At 34.2% G+C, this 16,110-nt stretch overlaps 2 protein-coding genes across 7 annotated transcripts; both read left to right on the top strand.

The window, feature by feature from the left end:
- The first annotated feature begins 867 nt into the window (after positions 1 to 867).
- LOC107766478 (uncharacterized) lies at positions 868 to 10,743 on the top strand. Of its 6 annotated transcripts, none has more exons than XR_012708117.1 (12): positions 868 to 1,190; positions 2,441 to 2,573; positions 2,723 to 2,823; positions 3,747 to 3,872; positions 3,974 to 4,094; positions 4,204 to 4,288; positions 4,578 to 4,691; positions 4,808 to 4,847; positions 5,067 to 5,215; positions 6,277 to 6,473; positions 6,860 to 7,671; positions 10,653 to 10,743. XR_012708117.1 is itself a non-coding variant. In XM_075250405.1 (10 exons), the coding sequence occupies exons 2-10, from the start codon at positions 1,790 to 1,792 to the stop codon at positions 5,217 to 5,219; spliced, it is 942 nt and encodes a 313-aa protein (XP_075106506.1). In that variant the 5' UTR covers positions 884 to 1,190; positions 1,728 to 1,789; the 3' UTR covers positions 5,220 to 5,391. The 6 variants fall into 6 exon arrangements, 2 of the variants coding, with proteins under 2 accessions (XP_016440743.1, XP_075106506.1); XR_001643713.2 differs by lacking the exon at positions 10,653 to 10,743 and adding an exon at positions 1,728 to 1,858 and having other exon boundaries at positions 884 to 1,190; positions 6,262 to 6,473; positions 6,860 to 7,886; XR_001643712.2 differs by lacking the exon at positions 10,653 to 10,743 and having other exon boundaries at positions 6,860 to 7,886.
- Positions 6,686 to 15,213, top strand: LOC142178585 (uncharacterized). Its single transcript, XM_075248432.1, has 12 exons — positions 6,686 to 6,706; positions 6,860 to 7,084; positions 7,183 to 7,514; positions 7,599 to 7,671; positions 12,210 to 12,428; positions 12,563 to 12,628; positions 12,723 to 12,941; positions 13,652 to 13,937; positions 14,104 to 14,161; positions 14,241 to 14,373; positions 14,995 to 15,113; positions 15,210 to 15,213. Exons 1-12 carry the CDS (start codon positions 6,686 to 6,688, stop codon positions 15,211 to 15,213), a joined length of 1,755 nt encoding a protein of 584 aa, XP_075104533.1.
- The last annotated feature ends 897 nt before the right edge of the window (positions 15,214 to 16,110 follow it).

Below are 16,110 nucleotides of genomic sequence, written 5' to 3'. Positions count from 1 at the left end.
ACATTGTATGCTACATTGGATGCCCATGTTGTGAATAACTTAAAGATTAAATCTCCTACTTTATGTCCATCATCTTTATTTTTTATGCCTATAAAAGTGTCACGTCCTTAGTTGTTAACTAAGTGCACGTGCGACACTTGACAACTCGCTTACGATCTTGCACAACTTGCTCACGTTCTTGCTATGTCAAGTCAGCCTCACTACACTTAGGATCGCTAAGAGAATGGAAGAAAGAACACAAGAGAATTATTAAAGGAAACTTTGTATTAGAGAGAACTTGAATTGTTTGCTTGATGAATTACAAATGAATGACCCACTTTATATACTAGTCTCTTAGGGGCTATTGTGTAAATATTAATTATTACACAAGTCCTTGATATTTACAAGATAAGGACTTTTTCTAGAATTCTCTACAAGACTAGAAGATTCCAAGCACTTTCCTAGCAAATCCATAAGGATCTAGGTTCTTCCTAAGGAAATATTCATACCGCTCTAGAATCTTCTCACAAATGCTAGCTTTCTTCTTATGTAAGCTTCCACAAGGCAATAATATATGCCAAATGACGCCTATGTGGCATGATGACATGGCGGGTCATCACAAAAAGCTATGTAATTGCAGTGGAAAGATAAACCAAAGTGAAAGAAGAAAAGACTTCTTACATTTTGTTTTTCTTATTACCTTGAGCCGAGGATCTTCCGGAAACAGCTTCTCTACTCCTTTGTGGTAGAGGTAAGGTCTGCATACATACTATATCCTCCCCAGACTCCACTTGTGGGATTTTACTGGGTCGTTGTTGTTGTTTATTTATATTTTAGTGCATTGCTTTTATTTTATAACAAAATTAATGTATTTGGAATATTCTTTCGGGAAACATCCTTCTCCAGCGCTGCCCGTCAAAAGAGTTCCAAAGAACTCCCTGCTACTAAACGACTGTGAAGAGTAGTAGAAGCAGCATCGACTACTCCACGGATTTTTACAACTACTAGCAGTAGCAGGGAGCGAGGGAGCGATGGGAGAAGAAGGAGTAGATGATCCACAGAAATTGAAGAGAATAGCGGCGGCGGCGTATGACTATGAGAATGATCCCAGATGGGCCGATTACTGGTCCAACATCCTCATTCCTCCCCACATGGGCTCCCGCTCCGATGTTGTCCACCATTTCAAGCGCAAGTTCTACCAGCGTTACATTGTACGTTTTCTTTCTTTTTCTTATTCATCATATGCCTTGATGGGCCGAATTGAACGGAACATATATAGATGATGACTCCAATTAGCTTGAGATTTGGTGCTTAGTTGATGAACTTATTGAATTTGCATTTCATTTGTATATACACACTATATCTGTTTACAGTATTCTTTTCTAACTGCTCCGAGATCCTTGTATTTCGCCTGTTAATTAATGCCGGACTTTTTGTGGTATAATAATGGATCTAATGTCCCTCTGTTGATTCGGAAGGCTTAGTTTCCGGGGTAATCTTGATGCCGGGATGCCGATTTCATTCGATTATGAGTTTGTGTATGTGCAGAACTGGTTTTTGGCTTTTTTGACCATAATACCTCTCTTCTCTGCATGTTCAGCTTTTCTCCGATGTGTACTTTAGTTGCCCTAGTTCAGTGTTTGAGGTTTATTACAGTCTGAGCTGATACTGTTTATTTGACATTTCACAAATTATCCTTTTTTTTCTTGCTCTTGTGGAGTTGCGTGTTAAGTATGAGGTTTTTGTAGGCCTTTTCTTACAGCCCCATCAACTGTAGTGCACTGCTTTCTTATCCCTTGCATTATGTCATATGGTGCCAAATGAAATTTATGGAGGCTCCCTGACCACACGGAGGCCTTTATCTCTGAAGTTCATTCAGGTCACTTTGTCTCATCCTCTTCTTCCTTAGCTTGTTTTTATATGAATCCATTGCTGATGAATACAATGTTGACAAAGTTTGACTTGATTAAATTGGGAAGAGACTTTCATGTTTGCTTCGTTTGGCTGTTCCCACTTCCTTCTTCTTCTGCTTCTTCCTCTCATGGGTCAAGTGTATCACTTGCTTCTCTTTCTATGATGTGATTGTTTTGCATTACTGTATAAGTTCCTAATGTTTAGATCATAGTTGCGTATTGTTTTGTTGTACCGGAGCATATGAAATACTCTCCTCCGTTAGTTTTCTGTTATATGTTATATAGTGGTGTAAACCGTCCTGACATACCAGTACTATACTATGGACTGAGTAACAGCGAGAGATATTTAACTTGCAGTAACTTGAAGTGTATTCCAATTCTAAACTTTGCTATAAGTGACTTATCTACCCTTTCTGACGGGCTCTGAAGCTTGGCTGTAACTGACAGTAGAATTTCAGATGATCTAAATAATCAGGGGATGATTATTATTTTAATTGTGGGGAAATTTCCTCTGAGGTTCACATTGTTGATTGTATCTATGTGCCCAGGATCCTGGTCTAATTGTTGAACCAATGACTCTCAGCAGTTCGTCCCAAGCAGCAAGATCATCAGCCCCACAATCTTCTTCATCGTCGTCGTCATCATCAACTTCTAACAACCAGCCAAGACAACGTAACTCTGGTATAAATTTCTTTCTTACTAGTGAACTCTGAATGAATAAAAAGTGCCCCTTTTTGGTTGAGAAAAGGTTACAAAAAAGCCCCGTTGCGTGGTAGACATCTTCACTTCAAATGTAAATGTGTATTTCATCCAAATGATATTTATTTCAGGGCCAGCTAGTAGAACTTCTGGAACATCCACGACTCCAGCTTCAAGTGCAACATTGCTGCGATGGAATCGACAAACTCTACAATTTTCAGTGAATGCTTGGGTACCATATATTCATCTTAGTGATTTGAATTTTTTTAACATTTTCTTTTTATCTTTTGCACCATGATTTTCTGTGCGAGAAAGTTTTGATTGGCTGCTTCCTTCTTCCAACAAATTAAAATGTAGTAACTGCTCTATGTGATACACGATTAATTGTTAACTCTTTTTAGCAAAAAGAGCCCAAAATTGGATATATACTTTCAAGGATAGGACCTCATCTCCTTTACAGTGATGGAATCTGATATGCAGGCTTTACCACATGCCAACTTTTACTATCAGGTGATGCCTCTCTATGAACAGGATACATTATGGAAAAATTCCTTGTAGAAGTATTGCTTTTCATCATGACTTCTTTTAGCCTTGATTAATTGGGGAGGGGAGAGGGGATGCTATGAAAGAGAAGGGGGAAGAAAGAGGCCACTTTGTCGTTAATCAGAAATATCATTGCATGATATCTTACCTCTTCTTGATATCACCTTTTGTTTGAATTTGCTGTTTAAGTTCCAGGAGACAAGCTATGGAAAAACTTGACTCATCAATGGGTGTTTGTCAGTTTTCCAAAATAAATACTGTATTTGGTTTCCATTTCCTTTTAGATGTCACAGTACGTTAATTCCTTCTGTCAGTGATGCCCTGTCTCTTGCAGCGCAGAGGGGAGAGCCCTTTGTACATTTCATTAGCTCTGAAAATTGTCTGTTAAGAGCTCTTGGGATTTCTGAGATCAAGCTTCATATAAACTTCTATCTTAATCTCACTGAAGCATTTCTGCCTGTTCCATTGTGCTTTCTAATGTGCCATTGACTTTCAGCGTGGAAATCATGCGCTAGATGATTTTGATGATTGGGTTTATCGCTCTTGCGATTGATTTGATTACAGAATAGCTAGCCATCTCTTTCGATTAATTTTTGGTACTCTTCTCTGCAGGTTCTTGTTGTGGCAGTTCTTGCTATCTTACCACTTATACCTGCAAATCTGTCAAACAGAGCATTTCGACTGGCCTTTGCAGGAACTGCATGTTCTTCCCTATATTCATTATACTCATTATATGGGGTAAATTCTGAATGCAGATTCGCCCCTCTTACTTTGTTGAGGCTAGTTCACGTCTTTTGGCCTATGAGGTGACTTTTGATAATCTAATCCCCTTTTTGCAGAAGCCTAGCGCTTGGAATTTGCAGGCCGTGCAAGTTTGGTTTCAGTCAGTTATTGTGACGAAAGATTTTATCTACTTCATTTACTGCCTTACTTTTGTCACTTCACATCTTTACTTGAAATGTGAGCTTCACTTTGGTCTATTTTTGTTTGTCCCTCTCGTTCTCTGTGATTTTATAGAAATGTGGTCTATTGGTTCAATAACATGTGTTAATTGATCAATGCTAAGCAGTTGCTTTGATTCCTGTTTTATGCCGAGCACTTGAACATGTTGCGAAGTTTCTTCGACGCAACTTCAGCACATCTTCTTTGTACAGGTAGCAGAACTGCTTTTCCTTAAGTATCATGAAAAAGAGCTCTTTCTCTTGAAATGAATGATTCTAAAATTGATAATATCCTACAAAAGCTGTAGAACAAACCTTAGGAAATCCTCGATATAATGGCAAAATATTTATTCATGTTGTAGATCTCCTAGATGTGCTTTTGCCTATTATTGCTTCCCCTTGATTATTTTGTGGTGTGTGTTGTTGGTTGGGGGGGGGGGGGAGGGAGGGGAGGTCCTAGAAAGTTTTTCCTTATTTCTGACTTACATGGCAATATCTGCAGGAAATACTTGGAAGAGGCTTGTGTATGGATCGAGTCGAACACAACTACTCTTAGCATACTGTCTTCACAGGCTGAGATTGGGCTTGGATTTCTTCTAGTTGTGTCCCTCTTATCGTTAGTATCAGAGCTCATTTTCTTACACCAAGTTTCTGTAACTGATGCTGGTACTTGTTATTCTCATTGTTCTTTCCATTTTCTGCATTTAATTCTCCACATCCTAAAAAATGCAGGTGGCAGCGTAACATAATACAAGCTTTCATGTATTGGCAGGTATGTGTCATTCTGTCATTTTCATTGAAGTACTTCAGCTTCTTTTTCCTTGTAAATTCTAAATGAGTGAACTCTAAAAGTTCTAGTAGCTTCAGCTTCTTGCTCCGTAAAATTCCATCAAGTTACATCTCGTGTTCCATCATGTCAGTCAGTACATTACATTACGTCAGGCCACTACTATCACTAACTCTCATTGACGCGTATTCAACTCATGTGCAGCTATTGAAGCTTATGTATCAAGCTCCTGCTACTGCTGGTTACCATCAGAACATGTGGGCTAAGATCGGGAGGCATGTAAATCCTCTGATTCAAAGATATGCTCCATTCATGCATACTCCTATCTCTACTATTCAGAGATGGTGGTTCAGGTAAAACGGTAGAACACAGCAGCAAGACATAGGACACAATTCATGACAACTAGGTCGGAAGTACTATTTTAGATTTCTACTTTATTCTGGAGGACGAGTATCAACTAGACCTTTACTTTTAACTTTTATAAAAATATTAGTTAGTAATTGTCTTCCGAAGCAAGACCTTGTAATAACCTTCGGGGCCACTGCCAATTTTCAACATAAATTAGCTCACCTTGCCAGAATGTAATCTATATGTTGAAGAATGATTCACTGATAACGGGCTTGAAGGGTCTTCTGAGAAGACAGGTGATTGGGGTGGTTTTACAGAGTTTCACAACCTAAAGTTAAATAAGAATAGCATATTGTAACTAATGTATTAGAGTTAGATTGACTCACGTATAACTATTTGACATTTTTGTTTCACTTATTTACCTTTTTTTTTAAAATTAATGTTATATTAGTTCTTGTAAAACTAAATAAAAGTGACATTCTAATAGCCAAATAAACCAGGTCGCTTGTACCATCCCTATTTAAAATATATTTAGTTTTTAAAAACTATTCTCAAAGTTTAGTTTGTTTGGGCAAACTTCATACTCCTCTGATCAGGTCTAGGTCTGAAGATTGAAAAGCGAAAATTCAAATTAAGAACCTATGAGTCTGAAGTTGGGTACCATCAAAGCCTAACTTAATTTGAACTTCATTTAAATTGGTATGAAGTTAGGCTTTGGCAGTACCCAGTTTTAGGCCTGTAGATTTTATTTGAAAACTTCGAACCTGTGATTTCAACTTTGTACCTGTATGTCTGAAATTGATTCTGAGGTGGTCAATTCTTAAAACTTTTTTAAGTTTTGACTTTTTCCAAAATAGGGTCCTAAAACCGACTTCGTGCACTTTGCCCATATGATAGTAAAATAAAAAAAAGGAATTTTTACCTTAATCAACACTATCCAAGCGTATTCTCACAATATCTGAGAATACACCCCTCAAGTTGATTACTAGAGGTATACCTACTAAAATTCTCACTTTCGATGGGTCTTCTTTCTCCTTGCAAATCACTCAAGGGGAATTGGATGCAGGTTTAGCCAAAAATATGGCATTGGAGAAGAGAACAAAATCTCGACATGACAATTTCAAAGAAACCCAAGTCGAGAAATCATTGAAGGAAACAAGACTTCCCATTGCGGAAAAGAGGAAAAAACATATTTCTGAAGCTTCATCTGTCAAGGGGAAGGAGGTTGAAGCAAGTAAAAGCTCGGATACACTAGAAGAAAAGGTAATTTCTGATGTATTCATCTGTATTATTGATGTATTCACTTGTATTTATATGTATAAACCTGTTGAATTCTCTGTTCAAAAGGGATATTCAATGTATTTTTGTACTTATAGAAATCGATGATACAGATATGTATATGTATTCTGATATATTCTTCTAGTTGTATTTATAAGGATTTTCAAAGTTCCCATCACTGTTTTATTCTAATTGCAATGTCTTTATTTGTTGTATGCGTATGTATTATATTAGTACATATATTTCTATCACTGATATCTTACTCCAGTTTATTTTTCCAGTATGTATTTAGTTGTATTCATGCCAATTGTACTATGAAATATGTGTTGTATTCAGTTGTATTTATATGTATTTATTCTTGTTAAATGCAGGGAATTAAGCTGTTTGTGAAAAAACAGCCTATATTTGCACCGCATATCAGTGTATATACTAACACTGACATAGTCTCCGAGCTAAACGAAAATCTTACTCCAGAGCAGTACAAACAACTGGGTGATACTTGTTTTGGAAATTTTCTTCAAATAAAGCGGTGTGAAGTCCAACATCAACTCTTCAGATGCTTCATGGCTCTCCAGTTAGAAGGAAGTACTGACAATGTATTTGTAATACACGCCAATGGTACTTCATTATCTTTCTCAATAAGGGAGTTTGCGTTTGTGTTGGTAACCTTGCTGATTTTGAGTTCAATGAAAAGGTTCCTAACCAGATTATTGAGACTTACTTTGGAGGTGTCAATCTTATCAAAAAGAAAAATTTGATGGAATGTTTTGCTGACAAGAATTGGGGTCACGACAATGATGGGGATGCCTTGAAGATAGTTGTGTTGTATTTCATACACTCCTTCATTTTTTCATCCGAGAAGAACAACACAACCATCCCAAGGCTACATTTTGACTTGGTAGAGAGTGAGCGTTATTCTGAATATCCATGGGGTTTAAAAGCATTTGAAAGCCTGATAAAATCTATTAGCAAGAAGATGGATGCTCAGAAGAAGTACTACAGGATAGCTGGGATGCCCCTAGCAATGTAAGTGTGGTTTTATGAGTGTTGTTCAAATGTTGATCCCAAAATTGCACTCCGAGTTGATAACGTGGTCCCCAGAATACTCAGTTGGAGAACCACCGGAAATCAGCGAAACTTTGCTTATCTGATGAACGACATGTTCAATAACAAAGGGAACATGGTAATTTACAATTTGTATCGTGGCTAGTTTACATTTTACTAATCATTAATGTTGCATACATTTGCATACAATTATTGCTGCATACAGTTGAATACAGTTGTTGTTGCCTTCATTATTACTGCTGCATACAATTGCATATAACTTACTAATCATTACTGTAAGCACGTGATTTTTGCCCTATATGAGAATTACTCCCAAAAAATTCAAAAATAAAATGATTTTTCTTTGGTGTGCAATTTTGTGATATTTTGAATAATTATTTGTAGTTGTCTGTGCGTGTTTATTTGCTAAATTAATAAAAAGAATACAAAAATATGTCGCATTTTGCATGTAGGATTTAATTCTACAATTGATAATAATTAAATTTGTTTTACAAAAATATAAAAATTACAAAAATAGGCATCGTTTGTATTTTTAGCATTTAATGTCCAAATATACAATTTTATGCTTAATTAATACTTAATTGTGCGTTAATTGTTATTGGAAGTTAATTTGCGCTTTTATAACTTAATTTAGTTCTTAATAATAGTTTAAGTATTTTTATAATTTAGTTTTAGAAAAATAAAAGAAGAAAAGAGAGCGAAAATATAAATAAAGTCGGAATTGGGCCTTTTCTTCAATTTCAAGCCACAGGCCCAAAAAATGGCCCAATCTTCCCTACGACCCAGTCCATTTCGAACTGGGTCAACCCGGTCCATAACCCAACACCCTATTATCTTGCATTTCAAAAAATAAAACAAAGAAAAACAAAAAAAAATAGTAAACCCTAAAAATGCCTAAGCATCCGCCCCCCCCCCCCATTTCTCCTTCTTCTTCCTCAAAACTCCAAAGCACAACCATGGCTGCCCTCACCAACGTCGACCACCCTCCACCACGAACACCCCCTCACGTCGTCACACTCACACACACATACACAAACAAACGACACAACAGTCCATCGCCCCAGCGTTGTTTCTCCATTGAAGCTCAAGCTCGACCATGGACTACCCGTTGCTTCTGCTTCAGCGTCCTCCTAGTTGCTGCCTCACTTCGTCTTCTTCAGCTCGAACAGCCATAGCCACTGCTTCGTCGTCCTCCACACCGTAGCCGCTGCTCCTCCACACCGTCGCCGCTGCTCCTCCTCGCGTCCGAGCTGCTGCTGCGTCCATTTCAAGCTCCGATGTCCAGCAGTAGCGAATGCTACTGCTTCATTCCATGTTGAGCTCGCGAACCTCGATGGCCATGGCTTCTTCATCATCAGCTGCTTCCGTTTCGTCTTCATCATTCAGTCCAGTCGAGTTCGCGTACATGGAGTAGTTTTGGTCGATGTCGTCGATCACTGTCCGAGTTCGTCGTTGGTTGGTCGTTGTTCGTCGTTTCATTTCCGGTTAGTGGTTTTTTGGATCTCATTTATCGTCCATATTTTTGTTTGGCATTTTTCGGATCCAAAATCGATAAATGATTCAATTCTTGTTTGGTTTGTTCTTCGTTGAAATAATTTTCTACTTTGTTCATTATTTGGTGAATTTTTCATGTTTATTTCATGTTTGTTTTATTGTTTAGGTAAATGTTGTTAGTTTAATGTTAGTTAAATACAAATTGAGGTTTAATTGTTTCCTCAATTTGTTTTATGTATTTGATGTATTTTACGGAAATTGTTAATATTGTTAAAGTTCAAATTTAAATTCATAATTGTTCTTTTTAGTTTTGTTTTGTCATTTGCCTAAAAGAATTTAGTTGCAATAAGGGAAGTATGTTGGGTTTTAGTCATTTGAATCCGTCGTTTTTATTTTTAGATTTAATTCATGTTCATATTATGTTTGTTTGATTTTGAATCCGTTTGATTTTGAATCCGAAATGTGTATAGTTTGATTCCTTGATTACCATTTATGATTATTTCTTGAATTGTTCTCATAATCTTGTTTAAAGTTTAATATAAGAATTGTTTGTTGTAATGTTGTTAGAGTTGATTTTAAGTTCAATATGATTGAATTTAGAAATCTTCATACTTTGTTTGTTGTTGGTGTTGAATCCGAAAATAGGATTGTTTGTTGCTAAAATATTGTTCAATCAAATTTTAGTTGTTCTTGGTTGTTCAATTTGTGTTCATGTGATTTGTTGTTGAAATGTTGTTAAAATCATGTTCATATGATATTGTTGTTATGATGTTCATCCGTGTTCATATTGTTGTTTGAACATTGTTAGAAATTGATCATATTGTCTATATTTTGGTTAAGTTTGATTAATTGATGTGTTATAGCTGATGGGTAGTTTGGTAAATTTGTAATACGTTCAGGGGTAGTTTGGTAATTTCAGTAAGGTCGGAAGGGGTAGTTTAGGAATTGTACATTTTGTAATTGTTTATTTGAAGCATGGGGGATAAAATGAAATGGGGTGGGTTGTGATATGATTATTTAATATAAAGGGGGGACAAGATTTAATTTAAAGGGGAATCTTGCATTATTTTATTTGAAGCATAGGGGACAAAATATAATGGGGTGGTGTGATATATTTATTTAATGTAATGGGGATGAGTGGGAAGATAATGGGTTTGGTAGAGAAAGGGATTGATTTTAATTGATTAAAGGGTGGGGATTATATATAGAGAGGTCTGAAACATCAGAAGAGGACAGAGAGAAAAAAAGAGAGATTAGAAAAAAAGGAACTGAACATTTATTCCGAAAAAAACATTGAAACTCTCAAGAAAAGAAAAACATATAAAGAAAAAAAAAGTTGAAAATTAGAAGAGAAAGTAGTACACACCTGATAAATATTCTGGTATACATGTGTAGAAATTAAGGGTTGAAGATTAAATAGCCTTTCAAAAATCTAAAAATTTCCCTTGGTTTCTGTCCGTTATTTTCGGCATTCTTGGATTTTATTTTGAATTTTTCAAAGCTGTCACTGGGATTTTCGTTGGCTGGTTATTGCTGGTTATTGTTGCTGTTGCTGTGTTACGTATTACGTTGCTGACTTTCTTCTTCTTATATTGACAATATCAGGTACACAACTGTAATTTTGGCATTTTGTAAGCTGAAATGAAGAATGGAGTGTTAAATTTTTAATTTAGTTTAATTTAATTTTTGTATTGTATTTAGGTTATTCATGTATTATTATTCTGTAAATCACTGTCATTTGGCATAACTAGGCATATTATAGCGACATATTAAATAACGCCTTAACCAGATTATTAGGAAATATATTTAAGCCTGATTATTAATTAAAACTGTTTAATAACAAAAATAGAAGAAATAACGTAAAAATGGCGTTATTGAATCAGTTTGGCAAAAATTAACTAAGTTCCTTATTCATAAGGTTTTTTGTTAACGATAAGTTAATCAGAATCATGTAGTCAATTTCAGTTATAACATGAATTAGTTTGCGAACAAGTATTAGGACATGATGAATTAAAACAAAGTTAGTTAAGGTTAAATTGTTTAAATTTTTAGAAATATGATTTAGTACTCAAGTTTTTATTTTTCTTTCTTTCAATTTTCAGTATTTGTAAATAATTAGTTTCAATAAGCTTAAGTCTTACTAACAATTTGAATTTTAATCCAACTATGGGATAATTAGTTTTTTATTTTATTTTTTTACTTTTCGACAATTCCATGTTGTATTTATGATTATAATTTTATTACTTTCTGTTAATATTTGTTTCTCTTCTATTTAATATGTCATTTTCAAGAATGTAGATATTGATTTTATATTTATAAACAAACTTAGTAATAATAAAAAGGTAGTCATTAAAGGATATTCTTAAAATAAGGAAGGATTTCGCTAAAAATAAATAGATGTAAATAATACAAAAATTTACAGGATTCTCCAATCTCATTTATTTATTTAATTTTTTTTTAAAAAAAAAATTACTTAGAATTTGGGATGGATTGTTTAGTGAATTTCACTTCCTTCCCCAAAGATAATGACGCGCTAGACTCTTTAGGCGCGATTTAATCAATTTTACCTTCTTAAACTCGGATGCGCATTTCATGCGACCCAAATCTAAATCTTAAAACATTGAATAAAAATGTGTTCCGGATTGCGGGTGCATTTCATGTGACGTAATCCAAAGACATGTTTTAAACGATGTTCACAATTTTTTTTAAAAAAATAATAATAATAATAAAGTGGTAAAAAGTTAAATTTGCACATTGGTTCATAATTGTATTTAAAATCAGATAAATAAGCCGAATATGACAGATGAGCGACCGTGCTAGAACCACGGAACTCGGGAATGCCTAACACCTTCTCCCGGGTTAACAGAATTCCTTATCCGGATTCTGGTACGCAGATTGTAATATGGAGTCATTCTTTTCCTCGATCCGGGATTAAAATTGGTGACTTGGGACACCCTAAATCTCCCAAGTGGCGACTCTGAAATGAATAAATAAATCCCGTTTTGATTGTCCTTTAATTGGAAAAACTCCCTACGCACCTCGCGGTGCGGAAAAAGGAGGTGTGACAATTACTGCCGCCTTCATTTGAATACAAATTACAGTTTGATTCCAGATTTGCATACATCCATTGTAGTAAGACTTTGATTGTATTTCGTTTTTCAGATTGTTTACAAGGACATCCATCCAACCGATATAGAGCTTGCCGTTATTCAGATTCCTCCAGTAGGCGTTGTTGTTGAGAACAGTCCTACTCCTACTCCTCCAGTAGGCGTTGTTGTTGAGAACAGTCCTACTCCTACTCATTCAAACAAGTCGGCAGAGGATTCAGATGACTTTTCTCCTACACATGATCTTCAGTGTAAGATGAAACATGCTACAAGTGTTGGTCCATCTTCATCACCGCCCATAAAAAGCGCAAGGAACAAATTATTCATCCCTCAAATACAGAGAATCAATTCAAGATTCCTCCTGTTGGTGTATCTGAAATTGCAAAAAATGTTTTGCTTCACAATCAGCTGGCAGATTCCAAAAATGATGAAGTATCTTCTTTGAGGAAAGACCTAAATTTATTCAAAGAATACGTGAGTTTTTTATCCACACATTACGCATTACAGTTTAGTGCTTAACATTCATATATTTTTGGCGCACTTTTCTAATTATTTCTGTCTTGCTAAGGTTGTGTGTGAGTTTAAGTCTCTTAGATCATTGATCAATGATAACTTTAAGATGCTTTCTGACCATCTTCAAGACAATCAGCAAAAAGAAAGCTCACACCAGAGAAATGAAACCACAGGGAGTCGTGATGATGGTATTGAAATGCCATATGATTCCAACTTGCAAGATATTTCAAAAGGTCACAGACAGACTGATACAGTTGTCGGGGATAATGTTGAGGTTTAACATTTTTTAACATCTTTAGCATATGTTTATATCTCATGTTTGCTCTTATTCGGATTAATCATATATAAAACAATTTTGTAACATTGTGAAATACAAGTATATACAGAATAACTCAGTATTTTAATTATCTTAATCCTATATGCATTTGTATTTTCCTGACTTTATTTCTACATAATTATTGTGCTCTTCTCATGTTGTATTTACATGTATTCACATATATATTACAACATGATACATGTATACATTTAAGCTGTATTTTGCTGTATTCAGATGTATTTTAAATGGTATCATTATTCTTAAATAACTATTGTATTTTACTGTATTCAGATGCATTTTAAAAGTTCTCAGTAATTGTAACTAACAGATGTATATCAGTACTATGTATTTAACTGCCTCATTATTCTTGAATAACAACATGTATTTAAATGTTTCAGATCTATTCTAACACTACTATGTAGTTGTAATTTAAAGATGTATTTAACTGAATCTGTATGATGTATTTAATCGCCTCATTATTTTTGAATAACTGTTGTATTTAATTGTATTCAGCTGTATTTTAATGTATTCATATGTATTATTCTTGAATCTGTGTGATGTATTTAACTGTGTTTTCACTTATCATATTCAGTTTCTATATTGTATATGTATTTAACTGTATTCATACAGTCAGTTACTACACTAACAATGATGCATACGTCTAACAGAATACAGTGGTTAATGCTCTTTGTGTGGAGTCAAGAGTGGAGGGGAATACTACATCAGAGGTGTCGTGCAACATACCACCTATAGGCCAAGAGGGTATATCTACAGATTACTGTGTATCTCAATTTGAGCTGGACGACAAGTTTCTTCCCAGTCAAATTCCAGAAACTAGAATTGTGATTCACAACAACGCAAAAAAAGTTGAATCAAACCCAGTACCATCTCATAGGAATCAGCGACCAAGTAGATGGTATTCTATGTCTTACGAGTCTAACTTTGATTCCGCAGGTTAGTGTTTTATAAACTAATGATCTATTTCCCCATGATTTTTATAATTAAAAGTCTCTATTCATGAATTCAATGAACAACTGGTACCTCAGTAAAGTTGACCCCCATTTTTAAAAAAGACACCCCTTTGAGGATGATTCAATAACTGGGCCACATCCTACATTAGGCATTCAGGAATACGACAAATGGGTTCGTGATGGTCTTCTCGCTAGACATGAACAAAAGTGAGTTTTTCCCCCGTATGTCTATTACATATTTATATTTTTAAAAATGGATAATATATTTTTTATATCATACTTGTAGAAGTAATTTGGAAGACCATTACAAGAAGAACAAGTCAACACTTCATATACCATTGGATTTTGGAGTTGATCAAGTAAATTCAAAAAATTGGTTTTACCTTCTATCGTTTGACGGTAAACTATGGGATGGCAATGTAAGTTTTACCCCTTCGAACTCCGCTATAATTCATTTCTTTAATATTTGTTTGTCTAATTGTATAACTCACAAATTGAGCTCACACAAATTTGTCTTACATTACTTTTATGTATTCAATTATACTCAGATGTATCTTTTACATTTGATGTATTTAGTTGTATTCTGATGTATTTTAACATTACTCGGTAGTTGTAAATAACAATTGTATTTAACTGAATCTGTATGATGTATTTAATGGCATCATTATTCTTAAATAACTGCTGTATTTTACTGTATTCACATATATTTTAAAAGTTCTCTGTAATTGTAATCAACAGATGTATATCAGTACTATGTATCTAATTGCCTCATTAGTCTTGAATAACAACATGTATTTAGATGTATTTTAAAATTATTCTGTAGTTGTAAATAACAGATGTATTTAACTGAATCTGTATGATGTATTTAATGGCCTCATTATTTTTGAATAACTACTGTATTTAACTGTATTCAAATGTATTTTAATGTATTCAGATGTATTATTCTTGAATTTGGAACTGAGTTTTCACTTATCATATTCAATTTCTTTTTCTTAATTTGATTCATTGCACTAACACTATGTAATTAAATTTGTGTATAGCATATTGACGTCATATTCTACTATCTAAGAAAGAAGGGAAAGTACAACCAAACAAGCAACTTTAAGTATACAATTGTTGATTGTATATTCAAGACAAGAATCGCAGAAATCTTCGACAGGTATGCTGTAATTTATGCGATTCTTGTCTTGAATATACAATCAACAGTTGTATACTTGAAGTTGCTTGTTTGGTTGTACTTTCCCTTCTTTCTCAGATAGTAGAATATGATGTCAATATGCTATACACAAATTTAATTACATAGTATTAGTACAATGAATCAAATTAAGAAAAAGAAACTGAATATGATAAGTGAAAACTCAGTTCCAGATTCAAGAATAATACATATGAATACATTAAAATACATTTGAATACAGTTAAATACAACAGTTATTCAAAAATAATGAGGCTATTAAATACATCATACAGATTCAGTTAAATACATCTGTTATTTACAACTACAGAATAATTTTAAAATACATTTAAATACATGTTATTATTCAAGACTAATGAGGCAATTAGATACATAGTAATGATATACATATGTTGATTACAATTACAGAGAACTTTTAAAATATATGTGAATACAGTAAAATACAACAGTTATTTAAGAATAATGATGCCATTAAATACATCATACAGATTCAGTTAAATACATTTGTTATTTACAACTACCGAGTAATGTTAAAATAGATCAGAATACAACTAAATACAGCAAATGTAAAAGATACATCTGAGTATAATTGAATACATAAAAGTAATGTAAGACAAATTTGTGTGAGCTCAATTTGTGAATTATACAATTAGACAAACCAATACTAAAGAAATGAATTACAGTGGAGTTCGAAAGGGTAAAACTTACATTGTCATCCCATAGTTTACCGTCAAACGATAGAAGGTAAAACCAATTTTTTGAATTTACTTGATCAACTCCAAAATCCAATGGTATATGAAGTGTTGACTTGTTCTTCTTGTAATGGTCTTCCAAATTACTTCTACAAGTATGATATAAAAAACATTATATCCATTTTTAAAAATATAAATACGTAATAGACATACGGGGGAAAAACTCACTTCTGTTCATGTCTAGCGAGAAGATCATCACGAACCCATTTGTC

Source organism: Nicotiana tabacum, chromosome 3 (genome assembly GCF_000715075.1).
Source record: "Nicotiana tabacum cultivar K326 chromosome 3, ASM71507v2, whole genome shotgun sequence".
In the NCBI taxonomy this organism is placed as follows: domain Eukaryota; kingdom Viridiplantae; phylum Streptophyta; class Magnoliopsida; order Solanales; family Solanaceae; genus Nicotiana; species Nicotiana tabacum.
The sequence above is the reverse complement of the archived record's forward strand: the minus strand, read 5'-3'. Positions and strand labels throughout refer to the sequence as shown.